The 24,014-nt window shown below is 41.7% G+C and overlaps 1 protein-coding gene across 1 annotated transcript in view; it reads left to right on the top strand.

Annotated features, from left to right (window-relative positions):
* Window positions 1-2,440: 2,440 nt before the first annotated feature.
* LOC133040324 (cytochrome P450 4X1) overlaps window positions 2,441-24,014 on the top strand; it is a 42,599-nt gene continuing 21,025 nt past the window's right edge. The window contains exons 1-3 of the mRNA XM_061120048.1: window positions 2,441-2,698; window positions 21,929-22,070; window positions 23,297-23,341. Coding sequence (XP_060976031.1) covers window positions 2,507-2,698; window positions 21,929-22,070; window positions 23,297-23,341 — 379 coding nt within the window. The 5' untranslated portion in view covers window positions 2,441-2,506. The remainder of the gene's footprint in view (window positions 2,699-21,928; window positions 22,071-23,296; window positions 23,342-24,014) is intronic.

The following is a 24,014-nucleotide window of genomic DNA, read 5'->3' as shown; positions in this document are numbered from 1 at the left end:
AAGGCACCATACACTTACCATGGTCTAGGGAAAGAGCAGGGCACAGAGGAAGAATCAGAAAAATTAAAATGCCATGAATCTCCCAGGAGATATTGTAAACCAGCAGATTCTGATACACTGTTAAATAGCAGTTTCTGTTTGAGAGATAGAAATAGCGGGGAGGTGGTAAGGTCTGAGAAGAGGCAACTGAAACACTTCATGTGTGGTGCACAGTGGATTTAAGGGGCCGGCACTTGGTCCAGGTGAAATTGTCTTCACTGGAGTCTGTCCTGCCCATTACCTTGCCAAGTAAAACCTGGCTCCAGAGACTGGGGTGGGAGCCTGAGGAGTGGGTGGTACCAAGGAGAGGGGAGTAGGGAGTTGCAGCAGAGATTGGGTTTATTATTCTGGGCTGTGAGTCCAACACCTTACATTTGCCTGTTTTAGCATAAATAAATGGATGTATAAAAGAAGGCTAGATGTGAGGGACAGCAGCTTGAGAAATTAGGTCTCTTGAATCCTAGTTTACCGCCTGACGGTTTTGCTGATGTCATTGTGTTAATCACCCAGTTGTGTCTGACTCTTTGTGATCCCATGGATTGTAGCCCACCAGGCACTTCTATCCATGGGATTTCCCAAGCAAGAATACTGGAGAGAGTTGCCATTTCCTTCTCCAGGGCATCTTCCCAAACCAGGGATCGAACCTGCCTCTCCTACATTGGCAGGTGGATTCTTTACCACTGAACCACCAGTGAGGCCCATATCTGATGATTAATAAGTACTGCTGCTGCTGCTGCTAAGTTGTATCAATCGTGTCTGACTCTGTGTGACCCCATAGACGGAAGCCCACAAGGCTCCCCTGTCCCTGGGATTCTCCAGGCAAGAAAATGCATAATTTTCTAATTTTACTATACTATTATCTATGCTCTTGAGATTATTAATAATTAGGTCTCTTGAAAGTGAAAGAGGAGAGTGAAAAAGTTGGCTTAAAACTCAAAATTCAGAAAACTAAGATCATGGCATCTGGGCCTATCACTTCATGACAAATAGATGGGGAAACAACGACAGACTATTTTGGGGGGCTCCAAAATCACTGCAGCCATGAACTTAAAAGACACTTGCTCCTTGGAAGAAAAGTTATGACCAACCTAGACAGCATATTAAAAAGAAGAGACGTTACTTTTCCAACAAAGCTCTGTCTAGTCAAAGCTTTGGTTTTTCCACTAGTCATGTACGGATGTGAGAGTTGGACTCAAAAGAAAGCTGAGCACCAAAGAATTGATGCTTTTCAACTGTGGTGTTGGAGAAGACTCTTGAGAGTCCCTTGGACAGCAAGGAGATCTAACCAGTCCATCCTAAAGGAAGTCAGTCCTGAGTAGTCATTGGAAGGACTGATGCTGAAGCTGAAACTCCAATCTTTTGGCCACCTGATGCAAAGAACTGACTCATTGGAAAAGACCCTGATGCTGGGAAAGACTGAAGGCGGGAGGAGAAGGGGATGACAAAGGATGAGATGGTTGGATGGCATCACTGACTCAGTGGACATGAGTTTGAGTAAGCTCTGGGAGTTGGTGATGGACAGGGAGGCCTGGCATGCTGCGATTCATGGGATCGCAAAGAGTCAGACACGACTGAGTGACTGAACTGAACTGATGTCTCTTGTATCCAGGGCTGGCTTCATGGGCCTGAGATCTAAGCCCTGCACTCAAAAGGGTGTGTGCTTGGTTTAATGCTCTGCTGTCATCATCTTGAAATTTTTAATAAGTTTTAACAAGGAACCCCACATTTTCATCTTGCACCTGGATCCACAAATCCTGTAACTGGCCCCGTCTGAATCTGTGTGGTGGAACTACTATATGATGGTAGCAACTTTGCATCTCTTCCCAACTCAGTGTTCAGGGTCCTCTGCTGGCAGACTTGAAATAAGACTTGCTGGACACTGGCAAGCACAAGTAACCAGAGTGAGAACCAGCTGTAAGACATTACTGGCACACCACTGGACAGGGTACCTATATAAGGGTAATAATCCTACTCACGCATTACCAGCCCCCAGACTCTTGTGGGTTTTGACAGCATTTCAGGGGGGAACAAGTTCTTTTTTTCAGTGCAGTTTACAACCGCTTTGTGGCAAAGAAGAAAACCAACGACTTTAGCTTTGGCATTATTTCAAAACCTAAAATTCAGATCTTCTGTGACTGAAAACTGTCACACATGAACTATGACACTCCATGAGAAGTCGTCCTGAATACAGGTTTGCATCCATTGATAAAGGGCAAGAAATCCGGGAACTCGCGCCTGCTTCCTCCAGCCAAGCGGGGACTGCCCCTCCCACCGCTTCCTCAGCGCCCTTGGCGACGAGAGGGGGAAGCGGGGGAGAGGGAGCGGGGGAGAGGGAGCGGGGATCTTGCCTGAGGGCACAGAGAAACAGTGGGCGGGCTTTGCCCTGGAGTGAGTGGGTGGATCCTCCCCCCAAGAGCCGGCTACACAAAGCTCCCGGCCGGCAAGGCAATCCTCGCAACACAGAGCGATGGCGTCCTCCTGGATGGAGTCCTCCTGGCTTGAGACGCACTGGGCAAGGCCCTTTCACCTGACGTTGGTGTTCTGCTTGGCCCTAGGGCTGCTGCACGCCATCAGGCTCTACCTGCAGAGGCAGAGGCTGCTTCGGGACCTGCGTCCCTTCCCCTCGCCCCCCACTCACTGGCTCTACGGGCATCAAAAGGTAGACACACACGAGGGAGGGGTGAAGGAGGATGCTGGAAACCCCATCGCGCAGAGAAGCGGCTAGGCTACTTCCTTATTTTCCTCCCATCCCTCAGTCCTGCACCGACCTCTCCAGCACCGACCTTTCCTGCCCAGCCTGTGGCTCCAGGCGCTTACATTACTCCCTGAAACACCCTAGAGCCACCAGAAGGGATATTTAGGGGGTGGGAGTAGGAGGGGAGATGTTTAAAGAGACCATATGGAAAAAGAAAGCTGTGGTGTAATTCAGGTCTGTCTGAATTGCTTCGCTCATCTCTTGCATTTATGTATGCGTTTTAAAAAGACTTCCACATACATTGCTAAAAAATAGTCTTGTTATCCTAAACAACATGGGTTTGTTTTGTTTTGTTTTGTTTCTTTATTTTTGGCTGTGCTGGGTCTTCATTGATGTGCATAGGCTTTTTCTACTTGCAGTGAGCAGGGGCTACTCTCTAGTTGTACCCTGCATGGACTTCTGATTGCGGTGACTTTTCTTGTCACAAACCATGAGCTCTAGGGCTGGGGCGGGGAGGATTCAGTAGTTGCTGCGTGTTGGCCAGCAGTTGTGGCACGGGGTCTTAGTTGCCCCGCAGCTAGTGAAATCTTCCCAGACCAGGGACCAAACCCTTGTCCCCTGCATTGGCACACAGATTCCCAATCATATCACATCATCCGTATCGTAGCATGTGTCAGAATTTCCTTCCTTTTTAAGGCTGAATAATATCCCAGTGTATGTATATATCACATTTTCTTTATCCATTCATTCGTTGATGGACACTTGGGTTGTTTCCACATTTTAGCAGTTGTGAACATGAGTGTACAAATATCTCTTTGAGACCTTGCTTTCAATTCTTTTGGGTAAATGTGCAAAAATGGAATTGCTGGATCGTATGGTAATTCTATTTGTAGTTTTTGAGGAACCACTGTACTGTTTTCCACAGTGGCAATACCATTTTACATTTTCACCAGAAGTACACAGGAGTTCCAGTTTCTCAACATGCTTGCCAAAACTTGTTTGTTTTCTGTTCTTTTTTTGAATGGCAGCCATCCTAATGGATGTGAGGTAGTATCTCATAATTTTGGCTTGCATTTCCCTAATGATAAAGCTGAGTGCCGAAAATTTGATGCTTTTGAACTGTGGTGTTGGAGAAGACTCTTGGACTCTCCATCCTAAAGGACATCAGTCCTGGGTGTTCATTGGCAGGACCGATGCTGAAGCTGAAGCTCCAATACTTTGGCCACCTCATGCGAAGAGTTGACTCATTGGAAAAGACCCTGATGCTGGGAGGGATTGGGGACAGGAGGAGAAGGGGACGACAGAGGATGAGATGGCTGGATGGCATCACCGACTCGATGTGCGTGAGTTTGAGTAAACTCCAGGAGTTGGTGATGGACAGGGAGGCCTGGCATGCTGCGATTCATGGGGTCGCAAAGAGTTGGACACGGCTGAGCAACTGAAATGAACTGAATGATCAGTGATCCTGAACTGATGTATCACTGAACATCTTTTCATGTGCTTATTTCCATTTGTATATCTTACTTGGAGAAATGTCTATTTAAGTCTTTTGTTCTTTTTTAACTCAGAAAGTTTTACTGAATGGAAGATTCTTTAAGTTCTATAGTGCTTTACAATTTTCAGAAGTTACATACATATGATTTCATGTAATCCATTGTTGTTGTTCAGTTACCCAGTCGTGTCTGATTCTTTGCAACACCATGGACTGCAACACACCAGGCCTCTCTGTCCCTCACTGTCTCCAAAGTTTGCTCAAGTTCATGTCCATTGCATTGGTGGTGCAATCCAGCTATCTTACCCTCCGACGCCATCTTCTCCTTCTGCCCTCAATCTTTCACATCAGGAATTTTTCCAATGAGTCAGCTGTTCACATCAAATGAACAAAATACTGGATTTTCAGCTTTAGCATCCTTCCAACGAGTATTCAGGTTTGATTTCCCTTAAGATTGACTGGTTTGATCTCCTTGCTGTCCAAGGGACTCTCAGGAGTCTTCTCCAGCACCATAGTTCAAAGGCTTCAATTCTTTAGTGCTCCGTCTTCTTTTAAGATTGACTGGTTTGATCTCCTTGCTGTCCAAGGGACTCTCAGGAGTCTTCTCCAGCATCATAGTTCAAAGGCTTCAATTCTTTAGCGCTCCGTCTTCTTTAGAGTCCAGCTCTCACAACTGTACTTGACCACTGGGAAGACCATAGCCTTGACTATAAAGAACCTTTCTCGGCAGAGTAATGTCTCTGCTTTTCAACACACCGTCTAGGTGTGTCATAGCTTTCTTTCCAAGAAGCAAACATCTGATTTCATGGCTGCAGTCACCATCCTCAGTAATTTTAGAGCCCAAGAAGAGGAAATCTGTCACTACTTCTACCATTTCCCCTTCTATTTAGCATGAGTTAATGGGGCCAGCTGCCATGATCTTAGGTGTTTTTTTTTTTAATATTTAGTTTTAAGCTGGCTCTTTTTCACTCTCATCCCTCACTCTCATCAAGAGGTTCTTTAGTTCCTCTTCGCTTTCTGCCATTAGAGCGGTATCATTCACATATCTGAAGTTGTTGAAGTTTCTCCCACCTATCTTGATTCCAGCTCGTATCTCATCCAGCCCAACATTTCTCATGATGTGCTCAGCATGTAGATTAAACAAACAGGGTGACAGCAGACAGCCCTGTTGTATTCCTTTCTCAATCTAGAACCAATCAATTGTTTCATACAGGGTTTGCCTTTGCATACAGGTTGCTTCTTGAGCCGCATATAGGTTTCTCAGGAGACAGGTAAGATGGTCTGGTATTCCCATCTCTTTAAGAGCTTTCCACAGTTTATTATGATCCACACAGTCAAAGGCTTTGGCATAGTCGATGAAACAGAGGTAGATTTTTTTTTTTTTTTTTTTAATTCCCTAGCGTTCTCTATGATCCAGAAATGTTGGCAATTTGATCTCTGGTTCCTCTTCCTTTTCTAAATCCACCTTGGACATCTGGAAGTTTTTGGTTTGCATAATCCTGAAGCCTAGCATACAAGATTTTAAGCATGACCTTACTAGCATGGGAGATGAGTGTAATTGTCTGATGGGTAGCAGATTCTTTAGTACTACCCTTCTTGGGAATTGGAATGAGGATTGACCTTTTCCAGTCCTGTGGCCACTGCTGGGTCTTCCAGATTTGCTGACATATTGAATGCAACACCTTGATGGCATCATCCTTTAGGGTTTTGAATAGTTCTGCTGGAATTCCATTGCATCCGCTAGCTTTATTAACAGCAGAGCTTCCTAAGGCCCACTTGACTTTACTGTCCAGGATGACTGGCTCTGGGTGGCTGACCATACCATAGTAGTCATCCAGTTCATCTGTATCTTTTTTATACAGTTCTTCTGTGTATTCTTTCCACCTCTTCTTGATCTCTTCAGCATCTCTAAGTTCTCTACCACCTCTGTCCTCTATTGTGCCCATCTTTGGGCAAATGTTCCCTTGGTATCTCCAAGTTTCCTGAAGAGACGGCTAGTCTTCCCCTTCTGTTGTTTTTTCTAGTTTTATACACTGTTCTTTGAAGAAGGCCTTCTTGTCTCTCCATGCTGTTCTTTGGAAATCTGTATTTAATCGGTATACCTTTCCCTTTCTCCCTTGCTTTTCACATCTCTTCTTTCTTTAGCTATTTGTAAGGCCTCCTCACATAACCACTTGGCCTTCTTGCTTTTCTTTATCTTTGAGATGGTTTTGTTCACTGCTTCCTGTACAATATTATGGACCCTCATCCATAATTCTTCAAGCACACTGTTTAAAAGTTCTAATCCTTTAAATCTATTCATTACCTCCACTGCATATTCATAGGGGATTTGATTTAAATCATACCTGGCTGTCCTAGTGGTTTTCCCCACTTTCTTTAGTTCAAGCCTGAATTTTGCTATGAGAAGCTGATGATCTGAGCTACAGTCAGCTCCAAATCTTGTTTTTGCTGACTGTATACAGCTTCTCCATTGTCAGCTACAAAGAGTGTAATCAATTTGATTTCAATATTAGCCATTTGGTGATGTTCATGTGTAAAGTCGTCCCTTCTGTCATTGAAAAAGGACATTTGCTATGAACAATGCATTCTTTTGACAGAATTCAGTTACCCTTTGCCCTGCTTCATTTTGTTCTCCAAGGCCAAACTTGCCTGTTACTCCAGGTATCTCTTGACTTCCTACTTTTGCATTCCAATCGCCAATGATGAATAGAACATCTTTTTTTGGTGCTAGTTTTAGGAGGTCTTCTAGTTCATCATAGAACTGATCAACTTCAGCTTCTTCAGCATCGTTGGTAGGGGCATAGATGTGGCACAATCATAGATTGTGATATTGATTGATTTGCCTTGGAAATGAACCCAGATCATTCTGTCATCTTTGATGTTGCACCCAAGTACTGCATTTTGGACTCTTTTGTGGATTTGAGAGTTATTCCATTTCTTCTATGGGATTCTTGCCCGCAGTAATAGATATAAAGGTCATCTGAATTAAATTCACCCATTCCCATCCATTTTAGTTCACTGATTCCTAAGATATCAATGTTTATTCTTACCATCTCCTGCTTGACCATGTCCAATTTACCTTGATTCATGGGCCTAACATTCCAGGTTCCTATGCAATACTGTTCTTTGCAGCATCAGATTTTACTTTCATCACCAGAAATATCCACAGCTGAGTGTTGTTTCCACTTTGGCCCAGCCGCTTCATTCTTTCTGGGGCTATTAGTAGTTCTCCTCCACTCTTCCCTGGTATTATATTGGAAACACTGGAAACACTCATCTTTTGGTATTATATCTTTTTGTCCTTTTATGCAGTTTATGAAGTTCTCAATAGAGAGTAAATTGGGGTGGTTTGTCATTTCCACCTCCAGTGAATCATGTTTTGTTAGAACTCTCTGCTATGACCCTTCCATCATGGGTGGCCCTCCATGGCATGGCTCATAGCTTCATTGAGTTCCATGAGCCCCCTCGCCACAACAAGGCAGTGATCCATGAAGGGGTGCTTTACAATTTTTAAATTCTGTAGTGCTTTACAATTTTCAAAAGTTTCATACATATAATTTCATATGATCCATAATGACCCTTTCTTCCTCCTACCCCTATATTTCCCACCCCCCGTTCTTCTCGCCACTGGTAAACACTAGTTTCTTCTCTATATCTGCGAGTCTGCTTCTTTTTTGTTTTATTCACTAGTTTGTTGCATTCTTTAGAGTCCACATTTAGGTGATATCATACAATAGGTGTCTTTCTCTGACCGACTTATTTCACTTTGCGTAATGCCCTCCAAGTCCATTTGTGTTGTTGCAAATGGCAAAATTTCATCTTTTTTATGGCTGAGTAGTATTTTGTTACATATATGTACACCACATCTTCTTTATCCATTCTTCTGTTGATGGACACAAGTTGCTTCCATACCCTAGCTGTTGTAAATAATGTTACTATGAACATCAGAGTGTACATATTTTTTGAACTAGTATTTTTGGGATTTTTTTGGCTATATACCCAGGAGTGGAAAAGTCATACAGTAGTTGTATTTTTAGTTTTTTGAGAAGCTTCCATACTGTTTTTCACAGTTGCTACACTAATTTACAGTTCCCACCAACAGTGTGTGAGGGTACCCTGTTTGCTGTGCTGTGGTGTTCTTGGTTGCTCAGTCGTGACAGACTCTTTGTGACCCCATGGACTATAGCCCACCAGTCTACATGGTCCTGTGGCCATAGGGATTCTTCAGGTTTCCCCATATCCTTGCCAGCATTTGTTATTTGTTGTTCTTTTTGATGACAGCTATTCTGGCAGGCATGCAGTGATCTCTCATTATGGTTTTGATTTCCATTTCTCTGATGATTAGTCATGTTGAATATCCGTGTACCTGTTGGTTCACATCTGCATTTCCTCTTTGGAAAAGGGTCTATTTAGTCCTTTGTTGATTTTGAATCAGGTTGTTTTTTGTTGTTGAGTTTTAGGGGTTCTCTATATATTCTGGATATTAACCCCAGATGTATGATTTGCTAATATTGCCTCTCAGTCTTTGACTTGCCTTTTTACTCTGTTGTACTGTCTCTTCACATACAAAAATTTTTTAATTTCATTAAGTTCCATTTGTTTATTTTTTCTTTTGTTGCTTATGCCTTTGATGTCATATCCAAGAAATTATTGCCAGATCCAAAGTTGTGAAGCTTTAGTCCTATGTTTCCTTTTAAGAATTTTATAGTTTGAAGTCTTCTCTCAAGAGAAGACTCTTGAGAGTCCCTTGGACAGCAAGGAGATCCAACAAGTCCATCTTAAAGGAAATCAGTCCTGAATATTCATTGGAAGGACTGATGCTGAAGCTGAAACTCCAATCCTTTGGCCACCTGATGTGAAGAACTGACTCATTGGAAAAGACCCTGATGCTGGGAAAGATTGAAGGCGGGAGGAGAAGGGGACGACAGTGCATGAGATGGTTGGATGTCATCACTGACTCAATGGACATGAGTTTGAGTAAACTTCAGGAGCTGGTGACGGAGAGGGAGGCCTGGCAAGCTGCAGTCCGTGGGTTCACAAAGAGTTGGACACGACTGAGTGACTGAACTGAACTGAACTGAACTGAAGTCTTTGATCTATTTGGGGTTATCTTTTGCATTTTAGGTGAGGGTACAACTTCATTCTGTTGCATGTGAATATCTACTTTTCCCAGCATATTTTCCCATATAATGGTCCTGGCGCCTTTGTCATAAATCATTTAACCGTATTTTGAAGGGTTTTTTCCTGGTCTTTCTATCCTTTTCTGTTTGTTGATATGTCTGTTTTTAAACCAGAACCATACTATTTTGATTAGTATACTTTTGTAGTGAATTTTGAAACCAAAAAACATGAGTCAGCTTTGTTCCTATTGAAGATTGTTTGGGCCATTCACAATCCTTTGTTATCCCACATGAGTTTTAGAATGAATTTTCTAGAATTTTTCTATTTCTGCAAAAACATCACTGGGATCTTGATAGGGATTGCATTGAATCTTAGATTGCTTTGGGTAGTATTCACATCTTAAATCTTCCACTCCATGAACACGAGATGTGTTTTACCTCAGTTCAGTTCAGTTGCTCAGTCGTGTCCTACTCTTTGCGACCCAATGGACTGCAGCACACCAGGCTTTTCTGTCCATCACCAACTCCCGGGGCTTGTTCAAGCTCATGTCCATCAAGTCAGTGTTGCCATCCAACTATTTCATCCTCTGTCGTCCCCTTCCCCTCCTGTCTTCAATCTTTCCCAGCATCAAGGTCTTTTCAAATGAGTCATCTCTTTGCATCAGGTGGCCAAAGGATTGGAGTTTCAGCTTTAGCATCAGTCCTTCCATTGAATATTCAGCACTGATTGACTGATTGACTGGTTGGACCTCCTTGCAGTCTAAAGTTCTCTCAAGAGTCTTTCCAACATCACAGTTCAAAAGCATCAATTCTTCAGCACTCAGCTTTCTTTATAGTCCAACTCTCACATCCATACATGACTACTGGAAAAACCATAGCTTTGACTAGACAGATCTTTGTTGGCAAAGTAATGTCTCTACTTCTTAATATGCTGTCTAGGTTGGTCATAGCTTTTCTTCCAAGGAGCAAGCATCTTTTAATTTCATGCCTGCAGTCACCATCTGCAGCGATTTTGGAGCCCAAGAAAATTGGGTCTCTCACTGTTTCCACTGTTTCCCCATCTATTTGTCATTAAGTGATGGGACTGGATGCCATGATCTTAGTTTCTGAATGTTGAGTTTTAAGCCAACTTTTCCACTCTTCCCTTTCACTTTCATCAGGAGGCTCTTTATGCCTTTTAAAATTTCTTTCAACATGATTTATAATCTTCACTGAATAAGTCTTTCACTTTTGTTTGGAAATACATAATTCCAATACTTGGAAAGAAGGAGGCTTCACGTCCTAAGTTATTAATTTTTCTTTGATAGTCAAGCATCAAAGCAGGCTCAAATGCCCAGGGGAAAAACCCTTAGGTTAATAAATGCAAGTGCTAATTATGGTATATATTAAGGTGGTAAGGATGAAGAATTAGGGACAGGACATTAACAGTGAATATTACAATTTCTTCAACACATCCCCCACCTCTCTCAATTTCTCTTTTCTCTCTTTCTGGATAGATCTAGAAAGACAGGAGTTCTGGAACTCCTATTGGTTGTATATAAACCTTCTAGATCTATTTTTTTTAATCTTTTCTTCTTGATTTTATCTTCCTAGAATTTCTACTAAAACATTGAAAAATTTTTTACTGTCATAATTTTGATTTCCAAGAGCTCTATCTTATTCTCCATCTACTTTTGCATCAGTTACCTTATGATGCATTTTTAAAAAACTCCCTAAGGGACTTCCCTGGTGGCCCAGAGGTTGGGAATCTGCCTGCCAATGCAGGGGACATGGGTTCTATTCCTGGTCCAGGAAGAATACTCATGCTCTGGGGCAACTTAGCACGTGTGCCACAACTACTGAGCCTGCACTCTTGAGCCCATGAGCTACAACTGCTGAAGCCTGTGTACCCTAGAGCCTGTGCTCTGCAACACAGAAGCCACAGTAATGAGACGCCTGTGATCCACAACAAAAAGTAGCCCCTGCTTGCTGCAACTAGAGAAAAGCCACACACAGGGATGAAGACCCAGTGCAGCCAAAAATAAATTAATTAATTTAAAAAACACTCTAAAGCTAAAGCTTGGTGGCTTAAGATGACAGCCAGCTATTTAGTTCATGATTCTGTGGGTCAGCAATTTGAGCTAGACTAGGCTATGAGGTTCTGCTCTCATGGCCAGTCTCAAGTGACTTCAGTTTGGCCCACTGATGCAATTGCAGTCAGCTACTGGGACAGATAAAGGCTGACTGTCATCTTGGGTGCCTTCATTCTCTTCCATCTGGTTTATTATCCTTCAGCTGGTTAGCCTAGCTTTGCCCACGTGGTATCAGGGTCTCGAGAATAGCAAGAGAGCAAGTCTCAAAGTGCAGGTGCTTTTTCAGTCTCTGAGTCATGTTTGCTACTCTCCCGAAACAAGACACATGGCCAAATCAGTATGCGAGAACTGACAATCAAAGTACTGAATTCAGGGAGGCTTTAACAAATTGAGGCCACTACTACAGTCAATTTAACACATGCCACTTTGTTACAGAATCCTGCTGTTGAAATACTATATCATATCTTTTTTTGAAGTATTAACTTTTTCAGGTTTGTTTTTTTTCTGTTGTGTATTAGTTATCTACTACAGTTTAGCAATTTACCTTCAAGCTTAGCAACTTAAAACAACACACGGTTTTATCCCACACAATCTGTGAAGTTTGTGAGAATCTCTCTGTGAGAGACTCAGGATCTCTTCCAAGGTTGCATGGGATTGGCTGGGGCTGTAGTCATCTCAAGGCTCCACTGGGGCTAGGGAATCCACTCTTAAGTTCATTTACAGAGTTGTTGACAGGCCACAGTTTCTCATTGGCTATTAGCCAGAGGCATCAGTTCTTTCCCACACGGACCTTTCCATAAGGCTGCTCACAACCAGGGTGACCAACTCATTCCAGGTTTCCTGGTTGACTCCTGATTTTAGTTCTGAAGGTTTTGCATCTGGCAACCCATTCAGTCAGGCAAGCTGGAAAGATTAGTCACCCTGCTCTCAACATGGCCGCTTGTTTCCCTCAGAGTAAGATATGAGACAGCAAGAGTGAGAAATAGAGAATCTAAGATGGAAACTGCAGTCTTTTATCACCGAATCTTGAAACTTTTATTCCATCATGTCTACTGTAAGCAATCAGTCACATTGACAAATGTGTGTACAATGTGGGAAGGGACAATATAAAGAGATGGGAGATGATTGGAGGCCATGTTGGAGGCTGGCTACCACAGGTTGTTAGTTTTGCTTTATGCCTTTCTTGGAGGCTATCTCCAAAAATGAGAGATGGTCTTTAGCTGTCATTTCATTTTCTAGAGTGAGGCTCTAAAGATGTTTGAAGTCTTGTGTACATGGCGAGAACTTTCCCTGAGAGCAAAACTGTTGGAGGACTCAACCTGTCAGTATCTATTTGTTCATTTTTCAGTTTCTTGGAGATGAACCTGCCTTTCTGTTACTTAGATTGCCAGCACTCCTGGCATTCTGGGAGCAGAAAAAGGAAGGGAGTTGGGAATCTAATCATTTGTTATGCAGTCTTTCACTGAATCTCTCTATTTTTAGTCCACTGATTCATCCCTGCCCTCCACAGTGTCTGGTTTCTTCAAGTCTTAGAGTCTCTCTGTTTTAGTTTTTCTAGAAAATAAAAGCTCTGATCTGTTGTGGAACCCGAGAGGATGTTGTATGGGGAGAAGGCAGAGATTTGGGATTGAACCAGCCTTTAAGTTATTGCTTTATATCTAGTTTTGTTTTTTTTTTTCCCATTTAACCTGATTAACTTTTTCTAAACTTTGCATCCTCAACTTCCATTTCCTTTGTTTCTCATTAGAGTTTAATTTTCACGTCTACACCTTCCACAAACCAGAATTGAGAAGGAGCTGTCAATCAGAAATTGGGAAAACTAAAAATGGCCCAAGAGATGTGTTCTATCAGTTATTAAGCATGATATATTAACATAGTACTTCTCAAAGCATTTGTGGTGAAGAGCCATTTTTTTTCTAATCTGTTGTAGACAATTGTTTTCATTTTTTAAGAAAAGTAAGACATTTCAGCAATGTTAAATTACTATAAAAATTTGTATGTGCTATGCTCAGTTTCTGTAATTAACTCATCATGGACTGGTTTATGGATCATACTTGGAGTAGCATTGTGGTAAAGTCTTCCAGTCTCACTGTGAACTTCTTTATTTCTCATTTTAGTTCTAATGTCCTTTTCTGTTTTATCAATTTTCAAGCTATAATGTAGTGTGCATACAGGTTTTGAATTATTGTATCTTCTGGTAGACTAATCCTTTTCATATAAGAATTGTTCCTTTTTATATCTAGTGAGACTTCTTGCCTTAAATTTTACTGTATCTAATACTAGTGTAACTATGCAAACTTTCTTCCTAGTATTGAAATGGTACTTTTTTAATCCTTTGTTTTTAACTTTTTGAACTTTTTACCTTGTGTCTTTTGTCAGTAGTATAGTTAGGCTTTTAAAAAATATAATCTGACACCTTTTGTCTTTTACTTGAAATAATTAGGTTATTTACATGTAATATAATTACTGATATTTTATTGACTTTTTCAGAAGATAAACTTATGAGATATTTGAAAAGAACTGAGACCATGTCTGGCACTTTGTAAGTGCTATGTAATGTTAAATGAAATGTAAGTTCCATATGTTTAATTCGGTGGACTTTCTGAGGACTTCACACCACATAGCTCTGAGAGACTGCTCCAAAAAGGTAAGCAAGGAGCCAGGATATGGAGGAGTTCTGCAATAAAGATCACGTAGTTGGAACATCAAAAGATTACTATTAATTAAAGAAAGCCAGGGAAATTCCCTGGCAGTTCAGTGATTAGAACTTTGCATTTCCACTGCAAGGGGCATGGGTTCCATCCCTGGTTAGAGAACTAAGATCTCACAAGCTGTGTGGTGTGGCCAAAATAATAATAATAATAAAAGGAAAAAAACTAAGTATCTCAACTTAAGGAGTTTAGTGCTTTTCCCTGTATGGGAAAATGCAAGAGTTTGGATTCACTGAAATTATTCCTTTGATGTGTACCTTAGCTATCTACAGCTAGTATCATGTTCTTCCCCATCCTGAGTTCCCCTAGGCTTATGGTGGGGAGGCAGCAGCAGTGACTGATGGCTTGATGGCCGAAACATTCTTTGTTTGCTGATATAGCAGACAACATTTTTCATCCATACTCCCCTTCTCCCCACTAGAATATAGGATCTGTGAGAGGAGAGTCTTTGTTCACCACTATAAACCCAGTTCTTGACTCACAGTAGGTGTTCAATGGCTACTTTGTTGCTGGAGAGGATATAGAGAAAAGGGAACCCACCTATACTGTTGGTGAGAACATTAGTTGCTGCAGCCACTATGGAAAACAATATTGGGGTCCGGAGGGCTGGCAGGGGAAGATTCCACATGCCCCAGAGCAACTGAGCCTGTGCTCTAGAGCCCAGGAACTGCAACTACTGAGCCCCTGTGCCACAACCACTGAAGCCCATATGCCTAGAACCCATGCTCCACAGCAAGAGAAGCCACGGCAACGAGAAGCCCACACACTGCAACTCAAGAGAAGCCCACACAGCAGCAAAGACCCAACACTGCCAAAATTAAATAAATAATTTTCAAAAAGCAGTATGGGGGTTCTCCAAAAAACTAAAAATAGAATTACCATAGGATTGAGCAATCCCACTCCTGGGTATATATCCGAGCAGAAGTATAATCCCAAATGATATTGCATGCCTGTGTTCATAGCTGCAGTATTCACAATAGCCAAGACATGAAAACAATCTAACTGTTCATCAACAGATGAATGGATAAAAAATAGGTGGTACATTATATAATAGGATGTTACTCAGCCACAAAAGAAGAATGAAATAAAGGCATTTGCAGCAACACGGATGGAACGAGAGATTATCATACTGATACTGAGTCCCAGCTCAGTCTGCTGGCCACACACAGGCCAATAAATCAGGAGGCGAGGCGCTGAGGCAAGGAGTAGTAGAAAAACTGCCTGTCCAAGAAGGTGGCAGACTAGAGTTCTAGAGTCCCATCTTATAGAAGTCTGGATACTTATCTTTTTTATAGAACAGAGATGGGGAGGAGGTGAAGAAATAAAGTAAAAAGACCACAAGTCTTGCAAAATATCTCCTAGTTTGGCCAGCCCCAGGAGGGGATGTGTAAATTTCTGCTTTCCTGCAGCTGTTCACAGGTGGGCGGGGTCAGGTTGTTTGCCTGTGAGCTCAACAAAGGCACTTTAGTTTAACATTCAGGCAGAAGGGCAGGGTTCCCTGAGACAGGTGTTATGTATGCTCGTAGCTATGGATATCATCCTTTTAGTGATTATAGTAACAAAAGCAATGGAAAGCAAAGGTTAAAGTAAAAGAAACAGATCCAGTAAGAAACCAGATTTTGCTCTTCCTTGTTACAGTACTAAGTGAAGTAAGTCAAAAAGAGAAAGACAATAAAATATGATATCACTTGTATGTAGAAGCTAAAATATGACACAAATGAACCTATCTGTGAAACAGAAACAGACTCAGACATAGAGAATAGACTTGTGGTTGCCATGGGGGAGGGATGGACTGGCAGTTTGGGTTTAGTGCATGCAAACCATTACATACAGAGTGGATAAGCAACAGGGTACTGCTGTATAGCTCAGGGAACTATATTCAGTATCCTAAGGTAAACTGTAGTGGAAAAGAACAGAAAAAAGAAAGTGTATATATATATATATATATATATATATACTGAGTCACTTGGCTAAAGAGCAGAAATTAACACACCATTGTAAATCAACTATACTTTAATTTTAAAAAGCTACTTTGTTGAATGCACACATATATTAGATGCTAAATAAACTGACTCATTCAAAGATCTGTTGACTATAAAGAACTGACTAGGTAGACTGACATTTATTCAGTAGACCAGTGTATGCCAGGCAGTGTGGAGGACCTAGTGTTTATGCAGGTAAACAAACACCCCTAGTTTATGCGGGGTGTGTGTGTGTGTGTGTGTGTGTGTATCCTTATACATAATTCAGGGAAGGTCTGTGTAACTAAGTAGTTCTTGGGCTCCATAATTCAGTGCAAGTTTGAATCCTTACTACTAGTGGCTGGCTATATAGTCTGTGAGAAACACACTCAACCAGCCCAAAACCAAGGGATGGACTCAAGAGACACGAAGCACAGTGAAAGCAAGACTTATAATGACAGTCTTGCAAGATCGGGTGTCTGGTGGGCAGGCACACCCGGGACAGTTACAGCTAACACTTATTCCCTGGCTTGCAGATCCCTCCCTGGTTCCTCATTAGGTGAGTCCTATACAGTTACAATCTTCCCAGAATTGCCCAAGTCTCACAGGGTATTCTTGCTTCTCCCTTCCCATCCTAAGTTTACATTTTTCAACAAGGATTTTTGTTTATCCCTTCTCAAACATCCTGTTAGCTTAGGGACTCTTCAGGTGTAAGCTGTTAGGCAAGACTAGCTTGCCAGTAATTTCCAAGACAAAACTAGTAGCTCTGAATGGAAAACCGTTTGTTAATAATTTTCCACCCAAGGCCAGCTACTTGATTCTGAAAATGGACCACTTCCAGTTTCGTTTCTTACACAATCTGAAAGAGATTACTTAACTTCTCTAAGGCTCAATTTCCTCATCTGTAAAATGGGATTGCAATTGTATCTGCTTTATAGGGTTCCTGATGTAAAGAGTAAAGAATATAAAGCATAGAAAAGCACTAAATTCCTTAACTGAAGATATCTGGTTTTATTTAATTAACAGTAATCTTTTGAAGTTTTGACTACCTGGTCTTTGTTGTAAAAACTCCTATATATCCTGACTTCTCCTTCACCTCTTTTTTTTTTTTTTTTTTTGGTTTTATTTCTATTTATTTATTTTTTTTAATTAGTTGGAGACTAATTACTTCACAACATTTCAGTGGGTTTTGTCATACATTGATATGAATCAGCCATAGATTTACACGTATTCCCCATCCCGAGCCCCCCTCCCACCTCCCTCTCCACCCGATTCCTCTGGGTCTTCCCAGTGCACCAGGCCCGAGCACTTGTCTCATGCATCCGACCTGGGCTGGTGATCTGTTTCACCATAGATAATATACATGCTGTTCTTTTGAAATATCCCACCCTCACATTCTCCCACAGAGTTCAAAAGTCTGTTCTGTATGTCTGTGTCTCTTTTTCTGTTTTGCATATAGGGTTATCGTTACCATCTTTCTAAATTCCATATATATGTGTTAGTATGCTGTAATGTTCTTTATCTTTCTGGCTTACTTCACTCTGTATAATGGGCTCCAGTTTCATCCATCTCATTAGGACTGATTCAAATGAATTCTTTTTAACGGCTGAGTAATATTCCGTGGTATATGTGTACCACAGCTTCCTTATCCATTCATCTGCTGATGGGCATCTAGGTTGCTTCCATGTCCTGGCTATTATAAACAGTGCTGCGATGAACATTGGGGTGCACGTGTCTCTTTCAGATCTGGTTTCCTCAGTGTGTATGCCCAGAAGTGGGATTGCTGGGTCATATGGCAGTTCTATTTCCAGTTTTTTAAGCAATCTCCACACTGTTCTCCATAGCGGCTGTACTAGTTTGCATTCCCACCAACAGTGTAAGAGGGTTCCATTTTCTCCACACCCTCTCCAGCATTTATTGCTTGTAGACTTTTGGATAGCAGCCATCCTGACTGGCGTGTAATGGTACCTCATTGTGGTTTTGATTTGCATTTCTCTAATAATGAGTGATGTTGAGCATCTTTTCATGTGTTTGCTTGCCATCTGTATGTCTTCTTTGGAGAAATGTCTGTTTAGTTCTTTGGCCCATTTTTTGATTGGGTCATTTATTTTTCTGGAATTGAGCTGCAGGAGTTGCTTGTATATTTTTGAGATTAATCCTTTGTCTGTTGCTTCATTTGCTATTATTTTCTCCCAATCTGAGGGCTGTCTTTTCACCTTACTTATAGTTTCCTTTGTAGTGCAAAAGCTTTTAAGTTTCATTAGGTCCCATTTGTTTAGTTTTGCTTTTATTTCCAATTTTCTGGGAGGTGGGTCATAGAGGATCTTGCTGTGATTTATGTCGGAGAGTGTTTTGCCTATGTTCTTCTCTAGGAGTTTTATAGTTTCTGGTCTTACATTTAGATCTTTAATCCATTTTGAGTTTATTTGTGTGTATGGCGTTAGAAAGTGTTCTAGTTTCATTCTTTTACAAGTGGTTGACCAGTTTTCCCAGCACCACTTGTTAAAGAGGTTGTCTTTTTTCCATTGTATATCCTTGCCTCCTTTGTCAAAGATAAGGTGTCCATAGGTTCGTGGATTTATCTCTGGGCTTTCTATTCTGTTCCATTGATCTATATTTCTGTCTTTGTGCCAGTACCATACTGTCTTGATGACTGTGGCTTTGTAGTAGAGTCTGGAGTCAGGCAGGTTGATTCCTCCAGTTCCATTCTTCTTTCTAAAGATTACTTTGGCTATTCGAGGTTTTTTGTATTTCCATACAAATTGTGAAATTCTTTGGTCTAGTTCTGTGAAAAATACCGTTGGTAGCTTGATAGGGATTGCATTGAATCTATAGATTGCTTTGGGTAGAATAGCCATTTTGACAATATTGATTCTTCCAATCCATGAACACGGTATGTTTCTCCATCTGTTTGTGTCCTCTCCTGGGCTTAAGTCCTCAGTTCTGTCCACCATATAAAACATAATTCTCAACTCTCAGGCTCTGCATTTTTTTTTCTGTCGGCAGCAGCACCTAGCTCATCATAGTGCTTGGTAAATGTTAGCTATTACTCTATCTCAGGGGACTAAGCTTTTTTTTTTTTACTATTTCTGAGTATCTTTCCTAAATACATGTGATACTAATTTCAAATGTGTTTACATTTGTGGATGAAGAAATATAAATTCATATATTACAGAATTCACAATAGCCTTATTTCCTTTTTGTCCAGACAAGAGTTACTAAAAGTATAACCAGAAAGCATGGCTGAAGATGTCCATGACAATTTCAAGTATAAAAAAATAATCCTCATATTGAGTTGCTATTTTCACCAGGGCAAATAACTTGCCTGTTTTATATTTCTCTGCATCTCTGTGCCCTGGCACATGTAATAGGCACTTAATAAATACTTATCTGTTTATTGTTTGCAAATGAATAAATATTTACATTGTTAGGAAACTCCATCTGCACTTTCAGTGGGCTCTTATCAGTGGCTTGATTGTGGGAATGTTAGCAAAACAGGGTCTGCAGTATTTCAGGAACTAGATTTCAGGAGTCTCAAATGTTTTCGGGGCCCTAAAGTATCCAGGGACCATTTCATGGGTTAGAGCTACTAACTGGTAACAGGAAATTGGGAGCTGAAGTTTTCCACATTTTCACAATCACACAACGAATTCTGATTGGTCACACAAGAAGGAACTTGCCAGCTTTAAGATTTCTTTACAGGACTTCCCTGGGGTATGATGACTAAGAGTCTACCTGTCAATGCAGGGGACACAATGCAGAGGAGGAGTCCCTCCTCTAGGATGATTCCACATACTGAGGGCTAACTAAGCCCGTGTACTACAACTACTGAAATCTGCACACCCGAGAGCCCATGCTCTACAACAAGAGAAGCAAATGCATCACAATGAGAAGCCTGCACACTGCAACGAAGAGTAGCCCCTGCTCTCCACAACTAGAGAAATCTTGGACATAGCCATGAAGACCCAGCACAGCCAAAAATTTAAATAAATAAATAAAAATTAAAAAAAATTTTTTTTTAAGATTTCTTGGCAAGTCAGGCCCCCCACAGTTGTGCTCAAATGCATAGCTAGGCACATCCAGACACACACAGAGGTGCCTCTCTACCCTCACACTTTATACAACAAACAGATGTGAATGGATCTTATTGTCATGGATTTAGAAGTAATTTGGGGGGCTTTAGGGTGCAGTAGCTTGAAGCAGGATCTTCAATCCTTGGTCAAGAATCGAATCTGGGTCATGGTGGTTAGAGTGTTGAATCTTTAATCACTAGACCCTGAGGGCCAGTGGGCTTAAAATGGGACCTCAGTCCTTGTCTTCTTTGAAGAAAGAATTCATCATAGACCAAAAGATAGTAAGGTGGGTAAAGCGTTTATTAGAAGCAGAGTACATGTGAAAAGAACACATGGGTGGGCTGATAGAGGCATGCTTTGGGGGTGACTTAAATTGCTTATATGAGGGCATGGATTTTCCAGGTTTCCTCTGGCCAGTCACCTTGTAGATTTCCTCTGGCCAATCATCTTGCTTGTTGCTCTTATCTGGTCAGATTCAAGGTCCTTCAGATGTGCATGCATATCTTTTAGCCAAGATGGATTCACGCAAGAGTCTCTGCGAGGTTGGCAGGACATACTATGGATTGGTGCCTCCTCCCTTCCCTGACCCCTAAGGATCTTTTCTGCACATGTGTGATCTAGAAGATCTTCTTGATTCCAAAAATATGTTGCCATCTTATCTTTTTGTCCCAGCAGAGCTCAGCTTCTCTCTGCCCCTGTCTTTTCTCTGAAACGTCAGCAGGAGACAAGCTCCAGTGGTTCAGCCCGAGGACCACCTACTTCCCTACCTCAGAAGAACTATTTAAATAAGCCGTAGTAATCTGTTTATCAAGGCAAGAATTTCATCTCTGATGGCAGTATTTGTCCACTAATGTATAAATGTTGGAAGCTGAGAGTTTTGCTTTTGAGCTTGCTTCAAGATTTACACTGGAGCAGGCAATGGCAAGCCACTCCAGGACTCTTGCCTGGCAAATCCCATGGACGGAGGAGCCTGGTAGGCTGCAGTCCATGGGGTCGCTAAGAGTCGGACACGACTGAGCGACTTCACTTTCACTTTTCACTTTCCTGCATTGGAGAAAGAAATGGTAACCCACTCCAGTGTTTTTGCCTGGAGAATCCCAGGGACAGGGGAGCCTGGTGGGCTGCCATCTATGGGGTCGCACAGTGTCGGACACGACTGAAGCGACTTAGCAGCAGCATCAGCAGCAAGATTTCCACACCTATATAAATGCGCCTTCTACTATTACAAGGGAAAAGAATTGGGTTTTCTTTGCAGATGGAATTGGCAGATTTTTAGAGAGCATTTACTATTAACTCATGAGAAAAAATAAGTCATCAGTATTTATAGAAATGGAATGGTGAGCTGGATGGTGGGTCGTGTTCAATCTACTAACGTTTTTTCCTTCCCACCTAAAAACATTTTTTTTCAGCTTCTGGACTCCACTCCTAATCTAAGTGTGTGATGCTGGCAGGTGAGGCAGAGTGTGTGACTCTATTGACTGCACCTTCTCACTTGGGGAAACAGTTCACAATATGTATCATTCAACAGGAACATTGTCTGGTGATACAATATATTATATTGAAAAGATGAATATACTGTTTGGTTAGAAAATTATACTCTAGGCTTAGAAATCCCAAGGAAAGTGTGTTCACTTACCTCCAGAAAAAGTGTCAAGCCCCTCTACCTGTGGAACCTCATTCAGGACCTGAGCTCAACTTGTGTCTATAGAGGGGGATGAGTCCAGGCTGGCTGACTTCTTACATTTCTTTCACTTGTTCATTGCAGTTATTTAAAGATGGTAAAATCGAGACCCTTCAGAAGATTGTAGAAAAATACCCTTGTGCGTTTCCTCGCTGGGCTGGGCCCTTTCAGGCATTTTTCTATATCTATGATCCAGACTATGCAAAGACATTTCTGAGCAGAACAGGTAAGAAAAGAGATGAATCTCAGGGTCCTAATCCTTCTAAGAGTGATATGACACAACCCACAGGCAGGATTCTAAAGGAATTCTGAAGCAAAGATTGGTACTGGGCCTTTAAGAGACACTGGCGGAAGTGTGGAGAGGTTTCCCACCAATCCTGAAGGGGATTCCCACATCCCCCTTGTCCCTTGTCTTGTTCAGACTTCCATGGACCGTTTTAGGGCAGTGTATCTTAAAGCCTAGAAGATACCATCAAATCTCCAGGGCCTTCCTTTCCTTTCTTGGTTTTCTGACTTCAGCATCAGTAATACTCCCCATCTCAGCCCCTTTCTTGGGTATAAAGTCTCCAGGAGAAATGTTCCCAGGGTAGATTATCTAATACCACAAAATTCAAATGTCCAAAAAAAAAAAAAAAAATTCAAATGTCCAGTTTTTGCTCTCCCAACTTTGTAAAGCTAATGATAGGCTCAGCTTCTTTGTGCTATTACCTCCCTTGCGTGCAAGCATGTGCTAAGTCGCTTCAGCCGTGTCCGACTCTTTGCGACCCCATGGGCTGTATCCTGCCAGGCTCCTCTGTCCATGGGATTCTCCAGGAAAGAATACTAGAGTGGGTTGCCATGTTCTTTTCCAGGGGATCTTCCCGACCCAGGGATTGAACCCACATCTCTTAAGTCTCCTGCATTTCCAGGTGTGTTCTTTACCACTAGCACCACCTGGGAAGCCCCGTTACCTCCCTTACTCTTAGTAAAACCTGATAAAAACAGCCTTTCACTGAAAACCTCCGTGTCTCCCAGTCCCACAGCTCTGATTTGTCTCATCTTGAAAAGGACAAGAGCTGTAAAACACCCTCATGTTAGAGTTCAGGAGAACCCTTTTAGGGTTCTCCTTCTCCGGGTTCTGCAGGTCCCGGCTCTAATAGTTAATTTGCCTTCCAAAAAAGATGTGATATATTGTCCCAACTCCCATCCTGGACACTTTGCAACCTTTGGGCAATCTCTGTTTCTGCTGGAGGAAGCAGAAACAAGGAAAGAATCTGGATTTGTGTACCTGTCTGCCTCCTGGAGCTGCTGTTGTCAGCTTCCTGAGCCAAGACAGTCAAGGGCTGTAGGGAGTGAGCCCCGGGCTCCCTTCTGCTCACTGTTTGTGGTTAGTTTAGGCAAACGAAGAGAACCTTCCCCAACTTTGGTGATTTTCCTCTAATGTTCTTTTGTTTCCTCTGCTTGACTCTGCAGATCCCAAGTCCAGCTTCCTGTATAAGTTCATGATTCCAAGCCTTGGTATGTATGTGCAAATGAAGGAGGTGACCCACTCTTTCTTGAAGCCCATTTGTATAGTAGAGCTTGCCAAGAAAACTCAAATTAGGGTTCAAAAGTATTGAGAATATGGTAGATCTATACTACAAGTTTTCTAGGGGGAAGGTCAAGAGGAAGCCCTAAGGTTAGCACAGTGCAACTTCCTAGGAATCCTCCTTGTCAATTTCTCTGCCAAAGTCTCATTTGCAAGACAGCCTGTCTGTAAATTTGTCCCATCTCTTGTCTTTAAAACTGCAGCCTTACCATCCACATTCTTTATTTTATTCTTTCTTCTCTCTTGTTTTCTCAGATCTTTCCCTTTCTTTTTGGAGTTTCTGTATTTCCATATGCAAATCAGTAAAGTTTTGCTTCCAACTGCAGTTTGAAAATATTCCATGAGCAGACAAATTAAGCGTTTTAGTTCTATAATTGGCATTTATGTTAGACAAGCAAGGAATTAAATGAAAGAATATAGGTTTTGGATTCAGAGCTACTTGAATTTGCCCTTCCCCTATCCCTACTTACTAGTTGAGTGATCTTGGGGAAGTCATCTAATTTCTCTAAACCTCTGTTTCCTCATCTTTGAAAATGAAGATGAGAGTAACATCTCTGGGCTATTGTGAGGATTGAATGAAACACATATTTTCATTTTAGCCAT

The sequence above is a fragment of the Dama dama genome, chromosome 20, assembly GCF_033118175.1.
Source record: "Dama dama isolate Ldn47 chromosome 20, ASM3311817v1, whole genome shotgun sequence".
Lineage (NCBI taxonomy): Eukaryota > Metazoa > Chordata > Mammalia > Artiodactyla > Cervidae > Dama > Dama dama.
Note: the sequence above shows the minus strand (reverse complement) of the source record. Positions and strands in the feature narration are given on the sequence as shown.